Source organism: Cnephaeus nilssonii (genome assembly GCF_951640355.1).
Source record: "Cnephaeus nilssonii genome assembly, chromosome: 24".
Classification (NCBI taxonomy): domain Eukaryota; kingdom Metazoa; phylum Chordata; class Mammalia; order Chiroptera; family Vespertilionidae; genus Cnephaeus; species Cnephaeus nilssonii.
The window spans coordinates 7005940-7023480 of NC_137095.1; the positions used below are offsets into that span (position 1 = coordinate 7005940).

The 17541-nt window shown below is 51.8% G+C and overlaps 1 protein-coding gene across 5 annotated transcripts in view; it reads right to left on the reverse strand.

Moving 5' to 3' along the window:
* Positions 1–17541, reverse strand: part of HOMER2 (homer scaffold protein 2) — a 100056-nt gene that overhangs the window by 9492 nt on the left and 73023 nt on the right. For all 5 annotated transcript variants that reach the window (XM_079764141.1, XM_079764142.1, XM_079764144.1 and 2 more), the window contains 2 exons: positions 10240–10371; positions 1172–1264 (listed from right to left, as the gene is read on the reverse strand). In XM_079764141.1, the coding sequence (XP_079620267.1) occupies positions 1172–1264; positions 10240–10341 (195 nt within the window). In that variant the 5' untranslated portion in view covers positions 10342–10371. The remainder of the gene's footprint in view (positions 1–1171; positions 1265–10239; positions 10372–17541) is intronic.

The following is a 17541-nucleotide window of genomic DNA, read 5'->3' on the forward strand; positions in this document are numbered from 1 at the left end:
TAGAGACAGAGACAGAGAAACATCAATGTAAGAGAGACACATCGATTGGTTGCCTCCTACATGCACCCCAACCAGGGCTGGTGATCTAACCTGCAACCAATGTATATGCCCTTGACCGGAACCAAACCCAGGACCCTTCAGTCCGAGGACCGACTTTCTATCCATTGAGCCAAACCGGCTAGGGCAACAGGTCCTTCTTAGTCAACCATCACACTGTCGAGTAAAGAGATTACTCGGCAAAGCCACATCTCCTTGGCTAAACCAGAGCTGTTGGAATGCCACCTCCCACCTGACTTTTATTACAACAGGGGGACAGAGCTGAGGGCTCGCGGGCATCAATCAAGCACAGGTACCTGCCCTTGTCACTGAGCGTCCTTCATGCGGCCCCACCTCCCACCGGGAGGGAAGCAGCTGCCCTGTCACTGGTCCTGAAACACAGTGACCAGATAGCACCTCTCGGGGGCCAGGGACATGCATTACCCTAATCTCAACCACCATTTCCTATCAAAATACATCACCACAGGCCAGGCCGGCGTGGCTCCGTGGTTATCAACTATGAACAGGAGGTCACAGTTCAATTCCCGATCAGGGCGTGGGCTCGATCCCCAGTAAGGGGGGGGGGGGGGGGGGCGTGTGCAGGAGGCACCCGATTAATGATTCTCTCTTATCATTGATGTTTCTATCTCTCTTCCTCTCTCCTCCTCTCTGAAATCAATAAAAATATATATTTTAAAAAATGCAACACCACATCCTGAAAATTTCAGGAGTCTCACAAATACATGTCCCGTCCACCTCAGTGTGAACAGGCGAATAGTCAAAAAACCTTCAAAATGCCCTGCAGCTGCACGTGTATAACCCACAGACACAGACGATAGTGTGGTGAAGGCCTGGGGTGGGGAGGGGACGAGAAGGGGTCCATGGGGAAGCAAAGGGGACATATGTAATACTTCCAACAATAAAGATTTTTTAAAAAGTAAGGAACTCTATAGGGGGGAAGAATGCCCTGCTGCTAAAGTCCGTTTCTGGTCAAAGTGACAAGGAACAGAGTCTCGACCCCAGCTTTACCGTATTTTCCAGTGTATAAGACGACTGGGCATATAGAAGATTTTCCTGGGTTAAAAAGTCGTCTTATACGCCAGAAAATACGGTACTTTATGGACAAATTACTCACTTGGGAATGGTTACTTGACGTCTCGATTTTCTCCTGCGACTTGTCTCTGGCGAGTCTGGCAGCTTCTTTCACCTCCTGGAATTTCTCTGCGAACTGAACACGAAGAACAGTTGTGAAGGTTTTTCATGGCTGATAGTCAGCACGCAGCTTTATTAGTTTGCATCCCTTTTAGGCCAATAAATCCTGTACCAATCCTGAAGAAGGATTTCACTTGAGATAAGAAAGAAATGGATATAAGGAACGCTTCTTCCAATAAACACTACTGGCCAAAGTCTGATCCAGATCAATTCCTCAGCTGCTGAAGCTAGTGTGATGATACAGGACTAAAACAAACACCCCTGGTTAACAGTAACTCATACAAAGACTAGAAAAGACATTTAGTTGTACCACAGAAGGAATCTGTGGAAAACTACATCATGTCTAAGGAAAGATCCAAGAACTCTTACAAGTCAATGCAATAATAAAAAAAAAAAAAGTTAGGGAGAAGACACTGTTCTAGATTTTATTTTTTATTTATTTATTTATTTTATTTTAAAAATATATTTTATTGATTTTTTACAGAGAGGAAGGGAGAGGGATAGAGAGTTAGAAACATCGATGAGAGAGAAACATCAATCAGCTGCCTCCTGCACACCTCCTACTGGGGATGTGCCCGCAACCAAGGTACATGCCCTTGACCGGAATCGAACCTGGGACCCTTCAGTCCGCAGGCCGACGCTCTATCCACTGAGCCAAACCGGTTAGGGCTGTTCTAGATTTTAAAAGCATAAGATATAAAACATCAAAATGCCAAATTGCAAAATGCACACATACTCTATGACTGAACCCTGATTTGAATGAACCACCTATAAACAACAGGGGAAATATGACCGTGGACTGGATAAGACCACAAAGAAGAATTGCTATTAATTTTATTACAAGTGTTGCCCTGCCTGGCTCAGTAGACGAACATCGACCCAGGAACCAAGAGGTCATTGGTTTGATTCTTGGTCAGGGCCATTGATCCCCAGTAGGGGGCATGCAGGAGGCAGCAGATTGATGATGTTTCTCATCGATGTTTCTATCTCTCTATCCCTCTTCCTTTCTCTCTAAAAATCAATACAAACATTACCAAAAAAAAAAAAAAAAAAGTGTTTCCCTGGCCTGTTTTCTCAGTGGTTTGAGCATCGGCCCACAGACGAAAGGGTTACAGGTTCGATTCCTGGTCAAGGGCACATGCCTTGGTTGCAGGTTCCCCAACCCTGGTAGGGGCGTATGTGGGAGGCCACCAATTGATGTGTCTCTCTCACATCGATGTTTCTCTCACTCTCCCCCTCTTCCCTCCCTCTAGAAATCAGTGGAAGAAATATCCTTGGGTAAAGATTTTTTTTTTAAGTGCTAATGGTGTTATGGTTATGTTGAAAAATGTCATCTTTTAAGAAATAAATTCTGAAATTTTTAGGCGTCAAATGCTTTCTTTGATGTCTGTAATTTAACGTACTTCAGCTACAATAAAACAGATAAAGAAATGTGGCAAATGTCAACAACAAGGTGATGTGCACACGGGTGCTTATTATACCATGCCTCTCTCAAAGTTAAAAAAAAAAGTTTTAATATTTTCATAATAAATAAAAAAATTCTTAAAATCCCAGAACAATCACACCAATCATGACCTACAGTCACTGACAAGGCAACTGATTTTAATTAGCAAGTACATTGTTGGAGCAGAGAACGTTCGGTGACAGGCAGTGTCGGCGTGACAAAGCACGAGAGCTGAAAGTGGTTGCTGAGAAACAAAACAGGGAGCCAGTCCCAAGTCCACCGACAACGCTGTGGCTTTTGCTAGGAAGTCACAGACCTCTGAGCACAGGCTACCCTCTGAGCGCGCTCACAGGGCCGACAACCGTGGTCTGGTTGGGGAGCCCTTGCCAGGCGGCGAATGCTGGTAAACCTAGCACCCTGGTCCAAGCAGCAAAGGTCAGCCTTGCTGCTCTGGCCCATGTGGCCCCTGCAGGCCCATCAGTAAAAGCCAGAGCCTCCCGGCCGGTGTGGCTCAGGGGGAGAGTGTCAAGCCATGAACCAGGAGGTCACGATTTGATGCCTGGGTTGTGGGTTCGATTCCCAGTAGGGGTTGTGCAGGAGGCAGCTGATCAATGATTTTCTCTCATCGTTGATGTTTGTAGCCCTCTCTCCCTCTCTCTCTGTTATCAGTGAAAACATATTTTTAAAAATTCAATTAAAAACAAACACAAAGCCACAGCCATGGGGCTTCATAGCCCAAAAGTGATATCTTTTGATGACCTAATAATGTAAAGTTTTTCAATATAAAAGGAAAAATAGAAATCAGAAGGGAAACCAGTGCCTGGGGGACATATCATAGCTAGGCTAGTACAACAGGAAAGGGGCCATTATCTTCAGTAAAGAAAGAGTTCGTGCAAATTAAAAAAATAATACGTTTTTATTAATTTTAGAGAGGAAGGGAGAGGGACGTAGAGAGAGAAACATCGATGAGAGAGACACAGCCATTGGCTGCCTCCTGCACGCCCCACACTGGGGATCGAGCCTGCAACCCGGGCATGTGCCCTGAATGGAATCGAACTGGGGACCTCTTGGCCCCTGGGTCCATGCTCAACCACGGAGCCACACCCGTCGGGCTGTGCAAATTTTTTTAATAAGAGAGAGTTTATTTAGGAAGTCACAGAAGCAGGAGGGCCCTTGGAGCTGAGGGGAGAGAAAGGTAATGCTCCTGGGGAAGGAGCGGGGACGGAAAGGCGAGGGGTTCTCCCAAGGGGGAGAGCACTGAGTTTGTGCAAACGGAAAAGGAAATTATGAAAACCCCGACAGAGACATGTCAAGACTCACAAATAAAAAACACAATAAAGCAAGCAACTCACAGAAGAATGGCTCCGCCTCACCAAACATGCAAATCGGAATAATGAGGTGCCATGCTTTGCCTGCTCAGTCACCAGACACTAACACACAATCCTAACGCCCGGTGCCCGGCAGGACACCTCCGGGAGCGCTGGGTATTGGTGCGGCCCCCGGAGAAGCAATTTGGAGAAATGTATCACGAGCGAAAAAACATATTCATGCCCACTGACTTGTGATAACACTTCTGGGAAACTGCTCCATGAAAATAATTGAGAATATGAAAAAAAAAAAAAGGGCCTTGGATAGATAGATTAAGATCCCAGATTCCTCTGTAATAATGAAATCTGGAAGCAATCCAGACGCCCTGGGAGCATGCTCCCCCCGCCCCTCCCCCCTCCCTCCCCCTCCCTCCCCCCCGCAGCTCCCACTGCGAGAGCAGAAGCACTTGTCAGGGAGAGAGGAGCCAGATGGCTGTCCTTTGCTAAAACATCCCTCCCTCCAAGTCTTCAGGTTTATAATACCCCCCCCCCATTGTAAAAAAGCACATGTGCTTATAAATTTAGAAAGCAGTTTAAAAAAATTTTAAACCTATACTCCCACCAGCCAGAGATAAACACTAACCACATATTTTTCTATCTGTCTAATATACATCTGTTACACATTTTTTCATATATATATTTTTTTATTAATATTAGAGAGGAAGGGAGAAGAAGACAAGGATAGAAATATCAATGATGAGAGAGAATCATGGATCAGCTGCCTCCTGCACGCCCCACACTGGGGATGGAGCCTGCAATCCGGGCATGTGCCCTGACTGGGAATCGAACCGCGACTTCCTGGTTCATAGGTCGACCTTCAGCCCCTGAGCCAGACCCACTGGGCCCACGTATTTCTTTTCTAAAATGAAGTTATATCGTATCTCACTTTATAGCTATTTTTGAAATTACTAAGATGACATTAATATCTCTATGTAATTACATGATCTTCTATTAGATCGTCTGAATTGCTGTACAATATTACCCCGAATGACATACTGGCATTATCTAACTGCTGGACATTTAGGTTGGTTTGGTTTTTGTTTGTTTTTACTGTTATAAACGATGCTGCAAGGAAAATCCTTATAGCTAAATCTCTGTACTCAGTTACAATTATTTCCTGAAAATAGATTCCTGTAAATAAAACCCATTAATCAAAGGCTAGTCGAACCACAATGGTGTCTGAAAGATAGGCCAAATTCTCATTCTTTACTTATTAGGACCATTTTCTGCAGCAGTAATGTAATAACTTTCACCAGAATGAAAATCATCATCATTACCATCACAGAAAACTAAAGACATTTATTTTATTTCATTTCTGGCTTTTCTGGTCTTGGCAATTGAAGACACTGTGGCAGACAATACCTAGCTGCTCAGTCAAAGGCCATTTCTATTTTTCCTTTAGCTTAACAGAATCTCAAATTTGTCCGGAGCAGGAAATTTCCTAGGTCAGTGGTCGGCAAACTCATTAGCCAACAGAGCCAAATATCAACAGTACAACGATTGAAATTTCTTTGGAGAGCCAAATTTTTTACACTTAAACTTCTTCTAACGCCACTTCTTCAAAATAGACTCGCCCAGGCCGTGGTATTTGGTGGAAGAGCCACACTCAAGGGGCCAAAGAGCCGCATGTGGCTTGCGAGCTGCCGTTTGCCGACCACTGTCCTAGGTGATAAAGAATGAGATCTGGCCCTAGCCGGCTTGGCTCAGTGAATAGAGAGTTGACCTCCGAACTGAAGGGTCCCAGGTTCGATTCTGGTCAAAGGCACATGCCTGGGTGTGGGCTCAATCCTCAGTAGGGGGAATGAACGAGGCAGCTGATCAATGATTCTCTCTCATCATTGATGTTTCTATATCTCTCTCTCCCTCTCCCTTCTCTGAAATCAATAAAAATCCTACCTAATAAACCAGTAATATGCTAATTGACCGTACCTTCGCTATGCCCACAGCCAATCAGGGCACTATGCAAATTAACCCAGTAAAGATGGCAGCCCCCACGTGCTGCCCCGCCCCCCATCACGGGGGAACCGGGGCTGGCAGGAGGTGCCGGGGACTCATGCCGCTCCAATCGCCCCAACCCTGAAAGAAGGCGGAAGGCGGTGGCCAGAGCCAAGGCCTGGGTCCCCAGTGCCAGCGGAAAACTGGTGCAGGCAGCCAGGTGAATGAAGGTCTATTGCACGAATCTTCGTGCACGGGCTTCTGGTATATATATATTTTTAAAAGAGAACTGGTCTAAGCCAATCATGGCAACCCAATTCCATGGCAACCCCCCCCCCCACCCCTGCCTGCCCCTTTTTCTGGGGGAGTGGAAGGATGGCGTAGGGACCCAAGACTGACACTGAGACCCAAGAAGGAGTCTGCCCAGGGCGTTTACAGGGAGGCTGTGTGGACCTCCCCCTGCCTCCGCCCTCCTGCCATGAACGCAGATGTGATGGTCAGAGCTGCAGAGGTCATCTTATCACCGGAGGCAAAGGCCAATGAAAGACAAAACACACACACACAGAGCCCTCAGACCCAACATGGCGGAGCCTGGCAGCCGTGTGCCTCTGGCTCCTCTTTTGTATGAGAATAGCCCTGTCTGCTTCAGCACCGAGACTGGGTTCTGATCCGTGAAGCCAAAGCACTCTAACTAAAACATGAAAGGATGAATACCCCCCATGACAAGGAAATGGCCCTTAAATGAGGAGACAGAATGGTATGAGACGGGGCAATGTTCTCACGGTGACACTGAGTTAACCAAGTGAACGTGAGGGTACCAATGTGAATTACAGGTGACATAACCGAAATGGGTCAAAACTCAATGCCAGTGTGTGTCAACCACGGGGCCCCAGCACTCCCACCCTGCACCACCCCCATCACAGCTGTGTGTTCCGTTCTCTCTGCCAGGAATGAGATGGAACGGAACCTAGAAGGTGACATCTCAAGGTCAGGTGCCAGAAAGAACCTAAACTTTTTTTTTTTAATCCTCACCTGAGGATGTTTTTCCATTGGTTTTTAGAGAGAGTGGAAGACAGAGGGAAAGACAGAGAGTAACATCCATGTGAGAGAAACACAATGATTGGACCAGGGCCCGGGCCAGGGAGGAGCCTGCAACCCAGGTACGTGCCCTTGACCAGAGTCGAACCTAGGACCCTTCGGTCCGGAGGTCAGTGCTCTATCCACTGAGCCACACTGGCTAGGGCAAAACCTAAACTTGCTCATTCTTTACACTTGGTTCTCCTCCCATAAGCACTTGCCTTTGTCAGAACAGGCACGTGCCCCTCCAGCGATCCTCAGCCGGCTGAGCTGGCACGTCCCCTCCGGCGGGTGGGCAGGCGAGGCCCAGTCTACCTCCGGGAATCCGTAGCGTCTATTATTTTTGGAAAGCCTATCTAAAGAGCAGAGTGTTCCCATGATGCTCGCTGGTTACGGTGCACAGCGGTCCTTATATGGAAGCAGTCAAGATCAAGGTACCTATTTTCTTTCTGGGGGGTGGAGAGCGGAGTGTGCATGCAGCGTGCTTAAATGAGAACCTCCACGCGGGTGTCCCTTTATCCGGCCTAGTTATGGTGTTTGATTACCACGTCCCCTTCCCGGTCTGTGGGTGGCGGCTCTGTGGGGTCAGACACATCTGGCCACAGCTGTCCCCTCAGCAACACGCCTTCGGAACCCTTGAGCCCAAGCTCCTCTTTGCCAGCTAATTGCCACTTGCGAGCGTGCCGGCTCACTTCCTGGTGATTTACCAGCGAGCGGTTAATCGTTCCCTTTGCAGAGAAGGGGGTGGGGGTGGGGGTGGGGGGGCTGATGTGAAACATTCTGAACAAAGGAGACCTCCGAGTGCCCGTGTGGTAAGTCTTTGCGACAACGGCGGGCACAGTCACAGAGCCGGGGCTCCAGGAACGGCTCAGGAAGAGGCTTCCTCCGTGAGGACCGGACGTTGTCTGCTGTCGGGGGAAATCACAGGTGGCCACGCGTGGAAGCGGCACCGCCGGGGTCTCTCCAGGGCGCAGAGGCACAGAACACGGAGCTTTAACAACTTGTGCTGGTTTCCGTTTTGAGTTCTTCCTTCTTCTGAGTCTGTTCGTTGAAACGTTCCCCCTTTCTCCTTCCCACTTCGGTTCCTCTAAAGATTGAAGAAATGGCCCCAAGCAGCTGGGGGTGCTCTCAGACCATCCTGGGTGTCTGTGAGCTCGGGCCCTGGGCGGGACCAGGGCGTGGGACCTGAGGCGGCCCAGCCAGTGCCCTCTGACGGGGCCTCCGCATCTCGCCCTTCCCCAGTGATCTGAGGCTTCCGCCCAATGAGCTGGGGTGTGAGGCAGGTGTGGGAGGGGGCCACCTGACAGAGGCGGGATTGTTCCCCCCCTTACCCCCACAGGCACTAATTCAGGGTGGAAAGGCGGGAAATCCCCACAGCCCACGTCAGCCAGAAGTTCTGGTGTCATTCTTGCAAGAAACCAGCATCATTTATACCATGGAATACTGTGCAGCAGTAAAACAGAAGGATCTCTTACCCTCTCAGACAGCCTGGAGGGACCTGGAGAGCATCATGCTAAGTGAAATAAGCCAGTCAGAGAAAGACAAGTATCACATGATCGCACTCATATGTGGAATCCAAGTAACAAAACAAACTGATGAACGGAGTGGATCCAGAGACACGGAAGCATGGGACAGAGGGCGGAATCTCTGAGGGAAGGCGGGGGAGGGTGGGCAGGTGGGAGGTAATCAACCAAAGACCTTGTATGCATAGATGTATGGCCCGCGGCCACAGACAATAGGGTGGTGAGGGCCTGGGGTGGGGGTAGGGGTGGGCTGGAGCGAGTCGATGGGGGGGGAAGGAGACAGATGTAATACTTTCAACAATAAAGATTAAAATAAAAAAGAAATCAGCATCATGCTTGATTCCACTTTATGCGAATTCTCCCTGATGCTCTTCATTTCAGAAAACAGCATCCCTCTCTTCCCCGAGGCCTGGACTTGAAACTCTCCTTGGGTTTCGTCAGCTACTCTGACCTTCTTCCAGCAACTTCCCAGGTCACATGCACCAGCCAGTCTCGCTGTCAACCAACATATCCTTAGTAACTCCAGGGGGCTCTCCCACCACCCTGAAAGGGAACCTGCTTTCCTAAAACCAGCTTTTGGCTCCTCTCACCGCCGGGGTGAGGCCCTTTGGTCCCCGAGTCTGTGATCAGCCGCCATGCGCGCCTCGAAACCTCTCTGACCATCGGGAGTGTGTCCTAGGCCCTTGGAGAAGCGAACCAAGGCTATGAACCCTCTCCCTAGAAAAAAACATTGTGTGACATCTTAAACAGTGGGGACTCTAGGTTAAGAACTGCTATTAGGCCTAGCTGGTTTGGCTCAGTGGATAGAGCGTCGGCCTGCGGACTGAAGGGTCCCAGGTTCGATTCCGGTCAAGGGCATGTACCTTGGTTGCGGGCACATCCCTAGTAGGAGGTGTGCAGGAGGCAGCTGATCGATGTTTCTCTCTCATCGATGTTTTTAACTCTCTATCCCTCTCTCTTCCTCTCTGTACAAAATCAATAAAATATATTTTAAAAAGAAAAAAAAAAGAACTGCTATTAACCCTGGCTGGTTTGGCTCAGTGGATACAGCGTCGGCCTGTAGACCGAAGTGTCCCGGTTGAATTCTGGTCAAGGGCATGTACCTTGGTTGCAGGCTCCTCCCTGGCCCGGGCCCTGCTCGGATCTCGTGCAGGAGGCAACCAATCGATGTGTTTCTCTCACATCAATGTTTCTCTCTGTCTCTCCCTCTCCCTTCCACTCTCTCTAAATATCAATGGAAAAATATCCTAGGGTGAGGATTAACAAAAAAACAAAACAAAAACAAACAAACAAACAAACAAAAAGAACTGCTATTAGGTGTCACCTCACTCTCTCTCTCCGACTAGAGCTCCAACTAGAGGGTCAGGGCTGCTGCTGACACGGCCCAGGGAGCAGGGCAGACACGTGGGCAGACGGCAGGCAGGCCAGGCCGCCTCCTGGTGCTGTGAGCTCAGGCTCCGAAGCAGCGCGTGTCGGACATGCTTTCCTTTCCCAAGTGACATCTCCATTTCAAGGAACCTGGCATGTCTAAAAGGTCACCTGGTCTGGCAGAGCTGCAGGCAGAGGCGTCCTGCTCACCACGGGGCACTGCTGGCTGGCCCTGCCACGCACGGCCTGGGAGGGGAGGGGGAAAGGGCCACGTTACCTTTGTCAGCTGTTGCTCCGACGAAAACCCCAAACCAAACACCGTGTTGGCTCTGCTGTCGGCCCACTGCCCGAACTTCTGCGACGTTTTGGTGAAAGTCATATTGGGTGTGATTGTGCTGTTTATGATCACCTGCAGGAAGACAGCCGGGGAGCGGAGATGTGAACACCGAGTCAGACACCACAGTGACTCTGTCTCTGCAGGTGAAGCCAGGACCTGGCGCATAACGCAGGCCCCCCACCTTCCCCGACCCGGACATCCCTCCCGACTTCTCGCGCTTCTGGCACCTTCCACGCTGAATCAGGTACACAGCCAGGATGAGGGGCAACGCCAGAGACTTAAAAACAGACTCTCAGCCTAAAATAAGAACTTACAAATTAGCAGTGGGAGAGAGTCTCTCCTAAGTATCGTTTCCAAAATTGCTCTTTATTTGCCCAAAGCTGCCAGGCACGCAACTGCCCTTGACAGCCAGCCAGGTCACATTTGGCCGAAGAACGTCATGTCGTACCTTTTTAAGCACCTGGCATCCCAGTGTCCAGCTCAAACAACTTAGTTTCTGTAAATACCTGCGCCTTGCTGCTTCGCAACAGGAAGGAAAGGATACACCCCAAGTGGGATGATGTTTGGAGGGGTGATTTACAAAGAAACTACATATGCAGGCGTGAGCTGGGCGTGGGGAGAGGGAGGGACAGTGGAGGGACCTGCTGCTGACCATCACCCCTCCTTGGCCTAAAAGGATGAGGGAATGAAGAGGCTATAGGATGTGGCCTGGCCGGTGTGGCTCAGTGGTTGAGCGTTGACCTATGAACCAGGAGGTCATGGTTTGATTCCCGGTCAGGGCACATGCCTGGGTTACAGGCTCCATCCCCAGTGGGGGGCGTGCAGGAAGCAGCCGATGAATGATTCTCTCTCATCGTTGATGTTTCTCTCTCTCTCTCCCTCTCCCTTCCTCTCTGAAATCAATAAAAATATATTTTAAAAAAATCATATCCAGTCCTAGCTTGTTTAGCTCAGTGGATAAAGCATCGGCCTGCAGACTGAAGGGTCCTGGGTTCAATTCCAGTCAAGGGCACATGCCTGGGTTGCGGGCTCCATCCCCAGTAGGGGATGTGCAGGAAGCAGCCGATCAATGATTCTCTCTCATCACTGATGTTTCTATCTCTCTCTCCCCTCATCATTGATGTTTCTATCTCTCTCTCCCTCTCCCTTCCTCTCTGAAATCAATAAAAAGTATATATTTTTAATAAAAAGAGGCTATAGGACGTGGAAGGAGAGAGTCATAGAGAGCAGGCTGCCATGAAAAGAGAGGTGACCTTCTGTTGAAGACACACCAGCAAAGCAAACACCCTCGACCCCATGCCTCTGATCTCCTGCCATCGGCCAAACCCAAGCGGAAGCCAGAGGCCCCGCAGGTCAGCGTCTCCGGCTGGAACAGGGCAGAGAATGCATCAGGAGGGCTGGGAGGAGGACTTGCAGCACACGGAGATCATTCATTCATTCGGCACAGCTCCCTGCCCTCACTGCATGCCAGGCATGCTGCCAGCTCAGACACAAAGATGAATGAGGCCCAATTCCTGCTCTTCACCTTGCAGGTGGCCAGGAAGAGGGTAGAGACGGGAATCCAAATACTCACCAAAGAAGTGATGTGTTATAAAGGATCAATAATAGGCAGCCTCTGACAGAAATCCTTGGAAGCCCTAAGACTCTAAGAAACACTCAAGAAAAACGCCCTTGGAGATCAGGGGTTCTTGGACGCCTGCTAAGCAGCATAACCACTGTGTATAAAACGAGGGCTAAGCTTCCCTCAGTCCCCAGGTCCCACCTCCTCACCCCCATGCCCAGGGTGTCCCTCCCACCCACACACCTGCATGGGCCCTCACCACCGGGGCAGACCGAGGCCTCTCGCTCGGGAACACACATGTTGTGGCGGGAGTGCCTCTGCCCCCTCGTTCCCTGCTGACAGGCCTGCTCCCAGGGGCAGGGGGAGGCTTAGTCCTGGGTCAGCACGGCTACCTCTCACTCTGTCACCAGCATCAAGGAGCCCAAGCATTTTCCAAACACAGCCTACAGGATCGCACGTGCTGGAGGTCAGCTAAGGAGGCGAAGGAAGCCGCTCCTCCCACCGGCTGCTCCTGCAATCCCCCGGGCGGGGCCTGCAGGCTTGGCAAAGCCCTGGCCCTCGGACAGCTCGCCAAAGGCTCTGGGGCTTTTGGAACTTCCTAGGTCCGTGGGGGAGGCAGAAGGAGAGGAGGGGGGAGGGGAGGGGGAGGAGAGCCATCATTTTCTTCAACGCGATCCTTTCCATTCAACAACCTCAACGCCCTAACAGTAAGCCCTCGGCTACCATTAGTGAGCCTGCTGCTGGCTGCTCTCCCAGGAAACCCAGCGCGCTGACCTTCTCAAAGCAGCCGGCTGACAGCGGGAGCAGCCACGCGGCCAAAACGGTCAGCCAGACGCTTCTCCCTTCACTTCCCACTAACGGCCTGGGCTACGCGTGGCTCAGGCACCGAGGCAAGGCCTCCCGCAAAGCTGGACAGACAGCTCCTCAGGATCCGCTCCTTCTGGGCACGAACCTCTCCTGTCCTCCGTCTCTGCTCGCACCTGGAGGCCAGCTCAGTGCTCCAGTGCTGCTTTGAGGCTCTGCCTCATTTCTGACTTCCCCCTCCTCAGCAGGAATGAGGCGGGGAGAGAAAGTGGGCACCAAGAAAGGGCCTTTGTCTGCTCTGGGTCTGCGGGGGTGAGAGCGACATCCTGGGAGCGGGGGTGAGGAGATGGGGCCTGGGGCCCGAGGGAGGCTTGGTTCGGGGAAGGTGCATGGGCCCCCTCCTGTTACAGTGGAGAGGACACGGATGGAAGTCATAAGCTCAATTTCACCAGGAATGTGGAAACTGTATCACCATTGTTTGCTGTTGTTAATCCTCGCCCAAGGATATTTATCCATTGATTTTTAGAGAGAGAAGGGAGAGGGAGAGACAGAGAGAAACATCGATGTGAGAGAGACACATCGATGGGTTGCCTCCTGCATGTACCCTGACCAGGGCCGGGGAACCTGCAACCGAGGTGCGTGCCCTTCACCAGAATCGAACCCGGGGCCTTTCAGTCCTTGGGCCAGTGCTCTATGCACTGAGCCAAACCGGCTCGGGTGAAACTATATTGCCATTACATTCAAAGTACGTCTGCTGATACCGGAAGGGTCGGGCGGGGATATGGGGCAACAGGAGCTCACAGAATGGCAAAGTCACTGTGAAAACCACTGTGGCTTCCTCGGATCATGTTAAAAAGGCCATTCCCGCCACAGGGCAATCCCCGACCTCGGGGTACACCTGAGAGGAAGCTCCGTGTGGGTAAAGCAGGGGAGGCGGGCACGGTTGTTCACAGTAGCAGTGTTTGCAAAAAGCATGTCCACCTCCAGCAGAACGGACCAGCTGGGATGCCTCCCTGCAGTGAAGTAATGCCCAGCGGTGAACAGGCACCAACGTGGCTCAATCACACAAATTTAACATGAAGTTAAAAAATAAAGAGCAAGTCACAAAAGCAGATGTACAGTATAGGTCTCCAGGACAATTCTATTCACATAAAAGCCTAAAACCCCCAAAACTAAATAATATGTTACTGAGCACAAGGATCCACCAACTGGTAGAGCCCTCTGGCCAAGTGCACCTGCGGTCTGCTTTTGTAAATAAAGTTTTATTGGCACACAGCCACAGCCACTCGTTTACACACCGGTCTGTGGCTGTGGTTCTTGCTACAAGAGAAAGCTGAATGGCTGCCACAGAGTATACGGCTCATTAAAAAGTTACTACTAGCCCTAGCTGGTTTGGCTTCTATCATTCTCTCCCTCTTCCTTCCTCTCTGAAATCAATAAAAATATATTTAAAAAACAAAATGGAAAACAGGTCCCCCAAATTCCTGGGCTAGGTGGAAGTTGGAAGAAGTTGGATGTTTCCCACCGGAGGCTGGAGCCTGTGGCAGCAGTTAGAAGCCACGCTGCCTGCCTCCAAAGCAGGTGCTAACAGGTGCTTCTGTTCATCGCCGTCAGGGAAGGAAAGAAACTAATGTGCGCTGAGAACCTACTGTGTGCTGAGAACCTCCCATGTGCTTGCTCCCTGAACAGAGGGTGCCTGTTTTTATCCAAAAGAGGACACTGTAGTGATGGGCTACAGTAGTAATGGGGGGGGGGGGGGGGACCCTGGCTGTTTTTGAAAGCAGTTTTGCATTTCCAAAAGAAAATACCAAGTACCGTATTTTCCGGCGTATAAGACGACTGGGCGTATAGAAGATTGTCCTGGGTTAAAAAGTCGTCTTATACGCCGGAAAATACGGTAAGTCAGATTTCAGGGGCACAGAGCCTCCCAACGTCCCTGCCAGGCAGCGCTGGCTGCCCAGCGGGTGCTGCTGCTCCTTGTAGAACGGGTGACCTCGAAGGTCTCTCCCAATATAGGTTCCTGTGATCCTATAAATAACAGAGCCACGGGCAGCAGCGCCGTCCAGAGCTCCCGAGAGAAAGCCCTGCTGCAGGCAAGTCTTGTGCACAGGCGCAGGCCGCTGCTCCCAAGGATGCAATGACTAACCCGGCCTGTGAGAGTGCCAGCAGCACCGTGAAACCAAGGGCGGACGGCTCCGATACCACATGCTGTGGAATGGAGTCCCTCAACACGGAGCTGGTGGTTCTGCCCCAAACCGCCATGGATCACACGGCTGCCACGCCTCAGATCAGAGCTCCGGGAAGCTGGGCCTGCCAAGCGCACGCAGGGGGCTCCCAGCTGCCCATGCGCAGGGCCGGCCTGGGTGACAGTCGGAAGCTCCGATCCTGGTTCCCTCTAGGCCAGTGGTTCTCAACCTTCCTAATGCCGCGACCCTTTAATACAGTTCCTCGTGTCGTGGTGACCCCCAACCATAAAATTTTTTCGTTGCTACTTCATAACTGTAATTTTGCTTCTGTTATGAATCGTGATGGAAATATCTGTGTTTTCCGATGGTCTTAGGCGACCCTGCTAGCGGTTCTCAACCTGTGGGTCGCTGCTGTAGAGCCCAAGTCCATCGGAAAACACAGATATTTACATTACGATTCATAACAGCAGCAAAATTACAGTTATGAAGTAGCAACGAAAATAATTTTATGGGTGGGGGTCACCACAACACGAGGAGCTGTATTAAAGGGTCGCGGCATTGGGAAGGTTGAGAACCACGGCTCTAGGCAGTGACCCTACCCCTGCCCACTGCCCTCCCGGGGACACGGCACAGCTAGCGCAGGCCTGGAGGGCACGCGGCCAGCTTGACCTCGTCACCTGCTAACTCCCCCACCCACCCTGGCGTTGCCCACACGAGCTGGGGGCCGGGACTCCAAAGACAAACCAGCCTGCTCCCCGGTCCTCAGAGGGCATCTCATGCACAGAAGGGGATCCGTGTAAGCTGTGCAGTCGGGCCCTGCTGGGCGGGGCATCCCCGGATGTCTGCCTCGTGGAGTCTTCGCAGCAGCTGGGACTAACACGCGCACTAGTGTCTCTGAGGAGCAGCAGCATCTCAGCGTTTCAGGAAGATGAACAACGGGTCTGAGCACAGATTCGCCCCATGATGAGCTGCGCCAAGTGCTCTCTGGGGGAGGAGAGACCTTCACGCATCCTTCCCCAAGTAAACACGGCGGCGCAGGGTTGGACGGAGCGAGGAGCAGGCCGTACCGTGTGGAGCGACAGATGCTGGAGCTGCTGGCTGCCCCTCCTCCCGGCCTGGCCTGTGCGCTGCGGGCTACCTGTGGCTGACTCAGCAGCTCAGTGTGCCGTGACCTTTGCTCACAATGACCTCCAAGTCCTTCCACACCAGCCACTTTCACCTGGATGGTGGGGCAGCTCCCCTGCCGGCCTCCTACCTTGGGAGGGCAGCTGGCCCGGCAGCAGAGGGCAGAGGCGCCGGGTCATGGGCTTGATGTGGCCGGGACCTGGGCCCCAGACCTGCCCAAGGCAGAGGTGCAGCCCGAGGGTCAGGGCACGGCCCCAAAGGCTAACAGTATCTGTCACCTCGGTTCAGAGCAACACTTGGGATCCAAGGCCTAAAACAAAGTGTGCTGTCCCGATGTGGTACTGGGCTGGGGTGGGGTGGGGAGTGGGCCAGGGCAGCAGACAAGATTCCTGTCACTGCATCACTGGGGGTACTGCCCCCTACTCCTGTCCCCAGGAAGGAAGGAGGTCCGTCTGGCTTACACAGCAGGGCGGAGGCTGGGGCTGGGGGGTTGGGAACTTGGCCGTAGATACTAGACAGTAACAGCTGCTACCTCCCTGCGGGGTCACCATCCTGGGTTCCTGTCCACTCCCCATACCCCGGCTGAGCTTGCGGCCGCCGCAGGCACAGGGTCCGATCCAGGCCTAGGCTGCTGGTTTTACATAAAGGTCTAGCGGGCTGAGGTGGCGTTGGGACCACTGTCCAGTGCTCTGCTCCAGTCCTCGGGGCAGGACCCTTGCTCCCCATCCTTGGCCCCAAGTGGCAGCCACAGTAATGAAATGACTAAGGCCCATCCGTCCCCACCATCCCACACTCCCCTGGGCCTTTGCTCCCACATAAAATATCCCCTTTTGCAGAATGCGGCCCTGTCATGGGTCTTGTGCCTGGGACTCTGGGTGGGATCCAGGAAGGGCAGGCGGCAGGTGCCATAGGAGGGGTGGTCTGAGAGCCGCGGGCTCCCTCTCTGAATTCCCGGGGGGGGGGGCCATGGCCTGGGTTTCCAATGCCCACTTTTTAGGTGACTCTGTGACTTGACGGATCCCCCATACTGAGTCTAAATTAGCCCCACTCTGCGGCGAGGGGTCAGCCCAACCTCCCGCACCCCTTTGATTTCTCCCAGCTGACGCGTCTGGCCGGGGCCCAGCACGCTGTCACAGCCTTCAGAACCCGCAGAGCCGCGCGGTGCCGTGGCTGACACTTTGACAAATTACCAAAAGCCCAGCTAATAGGACTGAAGCACTTCCTCTAAGAAAGTAGCTTTATCTGTATTTAAGCCCCATCTATCCTTGGATAACTCAACTGACAACAGAGCAAACCCCTCTGAAGGATGGCGGATGAAATGGCAGAATCGATAGATAAAAGAAAGCAGGGGAGTGTGACTCACGGCCCCTATCGGGACATCCTGGCGGAGGCCGGAGATTCCAGCTCAAAAGCCCAGAGCGGGACGTGGTGACACAATACAACTGTGGTTATCACCATCTCTCCCAGAAGAAAAAATGGAAAGGCACCTTTCAGATACTCAATCCTCAAACGCAAGTGCTGCCTGCCACGTGCCAGGCATTGCACGCATCCTGCACGCTCACCAGA